The following is an 8,762-nucleotide window of genomic DNA, read 5'->3' on the forward strand; positions in this document are numbered from 1 at the left end:
GAATCATAGAGATTGTGTGTCTCTAAATCGTAAATGGTGTATCCTTTCTTCTCAGGCGGATAACCAACAAATATTCCAGGTTTAGCTCGATGATCGAACTTATTTTGGATGTTGGTATTGGTTGCAAAACATAAACAACCGAAAACTCGGAGAGCTAAGTAGTCCGGTGGAGAATCATATAACATTTCATAAGGAGATTTGTATGAAAGTATTGGAGTCGGCATTCTATTGATTAAATAGGTTGCCGTTTTTAAACATTCCCCCCAAAATTTTAAAGAGAGATGTGCTTGAAAACGCAAAGCGCGAGCAACATCGAGTAAATGACGATGTTTACGTTCGACGACACCATTTTGTTCGGGTGTGGAGACGCAAATGCGTTGATGGAGAATTCCATGAGAATGGAACCAAGTTTGGAGATCATTGGATAAGAACTCGGCTCCATTATCAGAACGAAATGTTTCAATCGGGTTTGAAAATGTATTTTCAGGACTCGAGGATATAGATTTAATCTTCTTATGATATTGTTTGGAAACAAACTGAAAAAAGAAGTTTAAATGTGTTTTAGTCTCAGACTTGGTTTGCATAAGGAATGTCCAAGTAAATCTGGAGAAGTCATCAACAAGTGTGAGGAAATAACGCTTGTTGGTTAAAGATGGAACCTGAAAGGGTCCCCAAATATCAGCATGAATAAGTTGAAAAGCAAAAGTACTAAAACTACTACTTTTATTAAAAACCAACTTAGATTGTTTTGCCATAGGGCATACAACGCATTCATGCGACTTATTAAAGGAAATAAACGGGAAACGTTCTGATAAAGTACGTAAACGGCCTAAATTAGGATGTCCAAGTCGACGGTGCCAGACGTCAATTGACTTATTCAAAGCAAGTGCAGTAAAATTCCTACGGAGAATGTAGAGTCCATCAATAGCATCAGCCCGACCTAGGGGTGGGAATTTTGCCCATAAGCCCGAACCCGCCCACGGGCACCCGAGCCCAACGAGGACCATGGACGCCCGCGCCCGTCTCGGGCACAACCCGCCCAGCCCGCCAAATTTTGGTGGGCGGGCATGGGTTAAAACCTCTACCCGCGCACCCGCCCATGCCCGCACCCACTTAAGCTCACCCATTGATAACCAACCAAATTACATCAACTTTATGGGTTGTTGAAGCCCAACCGTCCATGTTGCTAGGCTTAGTTGAGATGGTAAACAATATGTTTAAGGGCAATCACACGAACCCAATGCATTTCCAGTGGCCCAAGAGAATTCCTAGTTGAATACTGAAGTAGTCTTTGGCTTTGAGGGAACAAAAAGTGGGATAAGTTTTATTATATCTCATGAGAATTCTTCATTAGTTTTCAATGTGAGATTAAATTCCTAAAAGAAACAATACAAATAATATCTAGTTTTAATCTCACATTGTCTCTTTAGAATCAGGAAAGGTGTTTGGAGATTTTATAAAAGGAGAGGAAAAAGTGAATTTTTTCAAGTCATGAGATTACCCGCTACCCGCCCGCCCATACCCGAATTACCCGAGCTTCTTAATGGGCTTGGGCGGGTAATGGACAAGGCAAATTTTAAAATTGCCCGCCCGATTAACCCGCTTACCCTAATAGCCATTGAAATTTTGTGCCCGACCCGCCCAGCCCGATGCTTCAAGTGCCCATGGGCGCCCATACCCGCCCAATTCCCACCCCTAGCCCGACCAATCTCCTGATGATTTGAGATCGTCTGAAAAAGGCAATGAGTTGAATCAAAATAAATACCAGATTTCAAAGATTTACAAGTCTGATTTACAGACATCAATTTAAATTGGAAATTAGGAATGTAATAAACTTGGTCAATAGAGAGAGAGAGTCGGAAAAGACGACTCTGCCAATGTATTTGACTAAGTAAGTCGCTCCATCAGGAATTTGAACATAACAAGATGGTGGTGCTAAAGCATAAGAGCTAAAAGCATCTAGAGAGAAGCAAACATGGTTTGAAGCACCACTATCAACAATCCAAACAGAAGGGTGAGATAGGGAAGTACCTGACATCATAGCAGAACTGGAAGGAGTTTGTGCATTGATAACTGCCATAATGCGATCATAGTCTTCTCTGGTAAGAGTTGGAGCTGGAGAAGAGCTGGAACCCTGAGAAGTGCTACGGGCACCACCTGGACGAGGGGGGCGACCATGTAGGAGATAACATCGATCAACAGAATGACCGAGACGTTTGCAATGAGTGCACATTACATCTCTGTTACAAGTGTCAGCAATGTGTCCATGAAGGTTGCACTTAGTACAATAAGGACGAACTCGCTTATTTTTCGGGCGAGGTAAATCACTTTCTTTCAACTTGTTAGCAGCCATGATCTTAGCGTTGAAAGCGTGAAAGTCAAAAGGAGCATTGATCTTATTTTTCTGCTCTTCTTGAATGACCAAATTATATACCTTGGCCAGAGAAGGTAGTGGTTCCATGAGAAGTATGTTATTGCAAGTCGCAGAATAACGTTCATGAAGACCCATGAGAAATTCAATCGTACGCGAGGTAAGATGATATTCAATAGTTGTTTTGCCAACAGGGCAAGCACATGAAGTGGGTGGAATGATAGCATCCAATTCGTCCCAATAAAACTTCAACTGAGAATATAAGCTGAAATAGTCGGGTGCTCCTGAGTAAGGGCAGAAATCTTTTTCTTCAGCTGATAAATGTAGGTAGCGTTAGACGTAGCAAAACGCTCCTTCAAATTCTTCCAAAGATCAAAAGCAGAAGCCGAACGTCTCGTGCTACGTCGGATTTCCTCGCTGACAGAATTGGATATCCAAGCAGCCACCATGGTGTCACAACGGGTCCATGCATGAAGTTGCGCAGGATCCGTCGGTTTAGGGAGCGACCCATCGATAAAACCTTGCTTATTTTTAATGATAAGAGCATCGTGCATACTGTGAGCCCATTCAGCATAGTCTGGACCGGTAAGAACGGGATTAACACCAACAGAAGTGGCATTGTCCGAAGGATGCACATAATAAGCCTCACATATTTGTTGAAGAGGAGGAGTAGTGTCTGTCATCGGTGGAGTGTCATCTGAATTCGAGTTCAGATCACTGATATTGGCAGATTGTCCAGAAGTCATTGTTCTGTAAAGAATAGAAGAAAATAATCTATTTTAAAATCAACGTCACAATAATATATAAGGGACGGTTCAGAATTTGCACAACTAACAGAAGTGTCGGAAAGAAAAAAGGAAGTAGGTGTTGTCTCAAATAGTCCAAACAGAAGTGTTAGGAAATAAAAGGGACAGCCCAGAATGTCACAACTTAACAGAAGTGTTGGGAAGTTAATATGACAGTAGATGCTGTCACAAATAAGCCAAACAGTTTATGTACTGTGGGAAAAAAAAAAACCGTCACAAAAGATCGTAGTGAGGTGCTGTCACAAATAAAAATTGGTCAGTCAAAGTCAGAAGACTGTTTCGGTCAAAGTGGGTAGACTTTGTCGTTCACGGGTTAAGGCTACCGGGTAGGGTTACGGGTCAAGACAACCGGGTAAGGTCACGGGTCAAGACAACCGGGTAGGGTCACGGGTCAAAGCAACCGGGTAGGGTCAGTCGATTTTCCCAACCAAATTTAGGGTTCCTGTTTGAAGCGCCGTCGCCGACCAAAATTAGGGTTCAGGCAGAGGGTTTATCAAATTAGGGTTTCTTCAAATATGATCGGTTTGGTGTAATTAACAAGGGGGAACTATCAATTGAAGAGGGAGTAGTTGAAATCGATTGATTTCGTCCACCAACAGTAAGTAAATATGGAGAATTCGTAGAGAGAGAAAGCTCTCTGGAACTGCCGCTTTCGGCCAAATTTGTAATGGATTTGGTGGACGACCCTAGGTGGTCGTGGTTATTTTCCGACGAGAAGATGGTCCAGGTGTGGTGGTGTTTCCGACACGGGCAGATTTCCGACAGGAGATTCAAACTCTAAGTTTGATCGCCGGAGAAGATGAAGTCGGGAACCAAAAATAAGTTTTGGTTCCGATCTGGAACTGAATAGATGTTGTTCCGGATTTAAGATATCCTCTGGTATTGAAAAAAAAACCAGGTTTAATTTGGTTCTGGTATCCTAATATATTAGGTTTTCTCTATTTCGGATTTATATGGAACCGGATTATGTCTGTTCTGGTTTTGTGAAGAAAACCCAGAACGAAACAGAACTAGTTTTAACCTTAAATCGGAACAGAAACAATTCTAACCTAGAATTGGAACAGAATTATTAATTCTAACCTAAAAATTAGCAAAAAAATAACAAAAAAATTCGAAAAAAAATTCGAAAAAAATTGAATTTTTATGAAAACTGACCTTTGAAGATGGAGTTGGGATGATCAAAATATAACGATAATAAGAATCCGTAGAGCTCCTTGGAAGAATAAAACCGAAGTAACGAAGTAATTATTACCAACAAAAAATCCCGGAAATATTAATTTGGCTCTAATACCATGTTAAATTGATAGAGACACAAGAAATATAACTAGCAAAGGTGCTTTCATTGATTGAATGGGATACATATTTATAGAGATTACAATAGGGTTTGTAGAGAAATAATAAATAAGGAAATATTACAAAGAGGAAACAATTAAAATTATAATTGCTATATTATGTATTTCTTTCTATCTTGGGGAGATATCTTCTAGATATCTTCCTTTTCTTCAATATACTTCAATACTCAAGGCCGTGCTTTAGCGCATAAAAAAGATCTTCGGGGGTTTTGGTCTACTAGATGTGATTTATAGGGCATATTTTGAACTTAAAAAATAATTTTTTCGATTTTTACCTCCTACTCTTCATCTCATTCTCTCCCTCTCTCCTACCCAACCTCTTTCTTTCTCTCTCTTGTTGATTCTTCTCTAATACCCATGTGAGGTCTGACATGTAAAAGGGGGTCGCTCGTGTGATGGTCAGCCAGGCCCAGCCCACTAAAGCGGTTGCCTTGGCCGGCCATATTAAAAGGGATGTTCCAGATAGGACAAAACTCCCATCTGGGAATCAAAATTCAGAATAGGATTCTAAGTCTTTTCATTTTTGTAGTCTTTCAAGGAAACCCAATTTGATTAGGATTTTGACTCTAGGAGTCGTTATATAAAAGCCTCATTAGAACAGAAATATGTGTGCAATTTTATCAAAAGAAGCTCTATCTTTGCCAAATCAAGCAGAAAGGGAGAAAAAAAAAACTCCCAATTATCTATCTAGTCTGAAGAAGAATTAGTTCTTCGCCTTAAACTCTGAATAAACTTGCTAGCTGACTGTAAAGGAGAGAGATTAAGTCGATTGCTCGGGTCTCTCAAGTAGATGAACTGCAATTTGGAGATCTCAACCTTCGGATGGAGCAGTCAGTTTAGTCAGTGGAAAGCGATTTGTTTGATTTTATGTGTTTAGCTTAGCCTCCATTTGTTTTTTTGTTGAAATTCCATTTGTTTGTTTTTATGTCATTTATTAGTTAGTGGTACATGTGCCTACCACACGCTTGAATTTTGGCAGCAATACCCCCACTGTATCAATAACTCCAACCCAAGCCCATGTGTCTTCTTCTCCACCATGTCAACAACCTACACCACCATCTTCATCTTTACAATCTCCCACTAAATTACCTCCTTCGACCATTCACTTCTTCACCATCACTGATCTGATTCTCAAAAACAAACAGTATCTCTTTCGACAATTTCATGGAATATTTACGTACATCAATCCCGTCCTCACAAGTTGCAAAAAAACCCATACATGTTGCCCACCTCTTAAAATTCTCCGGTATATTTGTTTATGTTCAATTGCAGGCTCTAAAACATTTTGAATAACTTGATCGGGTAAAACTGAAGAACATTTACTTCCACCAATTCCAACAGCTCCATCATAACTAACTCCCAGAGAAATAAGTTCATCAGTAAGCTTAGAGCAGTATCTAAGTTGAAAAGACAGTCGATTTTATTGTAACTTCAGTCATTGATTTGAAAAACTTCGATATAAAACTCTATCAAAAATATTTGAAATTTCAAAATTCTATTAAGTAGTCCTAAAATTTTAAGGGCTTGCGAAATTTTATTAAATTCTTTAAAATTTTGAAATTTTATTAAAAAATGTGAACTGATAACGCATGAACATAAACTCCAACAACTGCATCCAACAATATCAATAAGCTTATTCAATTACATGTGAGTTGACAATTGACATCCTAACCGACAAAAAAATGTGAAAACATTAAAGGCTTTATTTATTTATTGTGTAACTACATTTGAGCTTATAAAATTGTTTAATTTGTTTTCTCTCTCTAGATCTGATTTCATTTGTGATTCACCACACATAAACCAAAGAGTCCTCTCTATTTGATACCCTCCTCCAATGCTTACTTCTCTCTCTAAATGACCACAATAACTCTCAAAAACACTCATATTTACATGCAACTTAAAACCCATCAAAAATAAAAATTCAATTTCTAACTTGTTCATTTCTTTTGTTGTTAATCCTCCAATCTTTGCAAAGTAAGAATTCCTATAGTTTCTGCACAACAACAAAAAAAATCAACCAAAATACATGATTAGTTAATATGTTAAATCTTACTATTAGAAATTTAAGTAAAATTCATTTAGATTAAAACTGAGTTTATCATAAATTAAAGGACGGAGAAGTGAACCTAGTACAAAATCAGCTGTCTCAATTTTCAAAGTCAACTATCTAAGTTTGTCTTTATAGACTTTCAGTTTGGATTGACAGTTGATTCTTATTCAGGTCTTGGGTAGGTATATTTTGTAGCATCTACCACTTTTCAACTATAGAAACTACAAATAAAAAAATTTAAAATTAAAAAATTAAAATTTATTAAGGATATATGTATATACTTACTTATCCTCTACAAATTTGGAAGCTACCATGATAGTTGTGATCAAAAATCTATGAACAGTCGGAGTTGTAATTCGAAAATCAGATTGAATTTCACAAAAGCGATCGATGTAGATATAAGCAACTACATAAATTGAAGGTGCAACATGAGTGTAACGAAAAATTCTTTCGAGGAAAGATTGAATTGTTATATCTGGTATTTGATTGCAATAGAAAACTCCCAACCGATCATCTTTCCTAGAAGACATACATTTTCTAGTAACTCTTTCATTTCTTGCCACTGTTCTTTCTAAAAGAGATGCAAGAACTGATATTACTAAGGGTGTGTTTGGATAATCTTCTTCTTGGTTTGAGAATGAATAGAGATCTGATCTTAACTTTCTTGGTGAAATTGGACTGGTGGTGGATGAACCCATTTTTGTTCTGCTATAGCCCATAGAGAGAGAGAGAGAGAGAGAGAGAGAGGGGAAGAGGGAGAGTATAATCTTTCAATCACTTTGTGAATAAATAAGTGATGAGTAGTGATAAGAGGGTGGGAGCAATTTTGGACTATATGAAAGTGTGTTTGGAAGAAAAAGCAGAATCAATTCATAAGAAGATATTGTCGTCCACTTGCTTTTTCATTTATGGAGGATCCAACCAATGATCAAACCTCTTACTAATTTTTTTATGAGATTATGTATTTGTTAGGGATGTTCTTTTGGTCCTTTTCCGTGACCAACTTCTTCTTTGACTTCATATTTTTCATAAATTTTAAACTAGTCCTCTTTTATTAGGATTTCATCTAAACTCTGTTACAAATATATATTTTGTTGTCCCCAAATTATCATTTTTATCATTTTTATCTAGTTATACTCAAGTGTGTGTGTGTGTGTGATTTTCCAGAGTTGTTATTCTTATAAATTTCGCATATCATTTGAAGTGGTTCACCTAAATTGTTCACAATTTTGTCGATCAGTTTTTGACATCTTTATATGAACTTGTGTAAATAAAAAAGAAGAAAGAGAGAGTCGTGTTAATCGTCCATATTACCGTATATAGAGTTTTTTACGAATAAATTTCGTAAGAGCAGTATACAGGGAAGAAGCAGTTTTTGCCTTATAAAGAAGAGACGATTTCTCATTTATAAATCAACAATGGCAGTACGAGGGAGAGAGATAGACACGTTGTTTTTGGTTGAGGGGAAATGAAAACAAAAATTTTTTAAATTACTCGTTTATATAGATAAGGATATGTTTGTGAATATGAAACAAAATATTACAGTATTCATCAACGTGGGTGGACAAATTTTTTGGGTTTTTTTGTCATTAGGTCAAATTATTTCGTGTAAACTATCGTTAGACAATATTAGTTCATCGCAAATGACATATTGATATTCTAGTAGTTTTTTTTATCTATTGGGCCAAATTATTTTGGTATATACAACCATTTTCCTTTCAATAATCAATGGACGGTCTATTTTTTGGGAGGGGCAAATCTAAATTTACAAGAAGTAGGGGAGAAACTAAATTGGTCACAAGCTATGGGGCGAAATGAGATATCCATATTTTTTTTTTTTATTCGAGATTTCATATCTAAATGAATTAAAAAAACAAAAACAATCTAATATAAAATTGAAGTAGGATCATGATATGGAAATATCAAACGCAATTATGGCAGTACGGTGTGTAGAAGTTACTAGGGCATTTCATTGTGTCGGTTCCTAGCATTTTAACTCATTCACATTCACAAATTCTCATGCATGAAGAAGCATATGACCAAATCATTTATGATCAATTGAAGTAAAGATTAAAGAATGCTCTATAAGATTACTTAGTTACACTTTTACTGCCCCACAAAGATAACTAGAAAGAAATTAATTAAAATTGTCATAAATCTTTTTAACACCACTAAAATGAAGA

At 36.9% G+C, this 8,762-nt stretch overlaps 2 protein-coding genes across 2 annotated transcripts; both read right to left on the reverse strand.

Annotated features, from left to right (window-relative positions):
* Window positions 1-2,619: 2,619 nt before the first annotated feature.
* Window positions 2,620-3,117, reverse strand: LOC147533915 (uncharacterized). Its single transcript, XM_086650078.1, has one exon. It carries the CDS (start codon window positions 3,115-3,117, stop codon window positions 2,620-2,622), a length of 498 nt encoding a protein of 165 aa, XP_086506204.1.
* Window positions 3,118-6,212: 3,095 nt separating this feature from the next.
* Window positions 6,213-7,312, reverse strand: LOC147533916 (cyclin-U2-1-like). Its single transcript, XM_086648224.1, has 2 exons — window positions 6,865-7,312; window positions 6,213-6,522 (listed from the first exon to the last, which is right to left on the reverse strand). Exons 1-2 carry the CDS (start codon window positions 7,296-7,298, stop codon window positions 6,240-6,242), a joined length of 717 nt encoding a protein of 238 aa, XP_086504350.1. The 5' UTR covers window positions 7,299-7,312; the 3' UTR covers window positions 6,213-6,239.
* Between the last annotated feature and the right edge of the window lie 1,450 nt (window positions 7,313-8,762).

Source organism: Eschscholzia californica, unplaced genomic scaffold, assembly GCF_041429995.1.
Source record: "Eschscholzia californica isolate CP2 unplaced genomic scaffold, dmEscCali1.0.p SCAF_6, whole genome shotgun sequence".
Taxonomy (NCBI): domain Eukaryota; kingdom Viridiplantae; phylum Streptophyta; class Magnoliopsida; order Ranunculales; family Papaveraceae; genus Eschscholzia; species Eschscholzia californica.

What these genes read in the sequence shown, in the direction of transcription:
- LOC147533915 (XM_086650078.1), bottom strand. Translation starts at nt 3,117, where the DNA reads ATGACTTCTGGACAATCTGCCAATATCAGTGATCTGAACTCGAATTCA.
- LOC147533916 (XM_086648224.1), bottom strand. Translation starts at nt 7,298, where the DNA reads ATGGGCTATAGCAGAACAAAAATGGGTTCATCCACCACCAGTCCAATT. An exon ending in TCCAAATTTGTAGAGGATAA is followed by an intron (nt 6,523 to 6,864) that starts GTAAGTATATAC and finishes GTTGTTGTGCAG; the next exon opens with AAACTATAGGAATTCTTACT.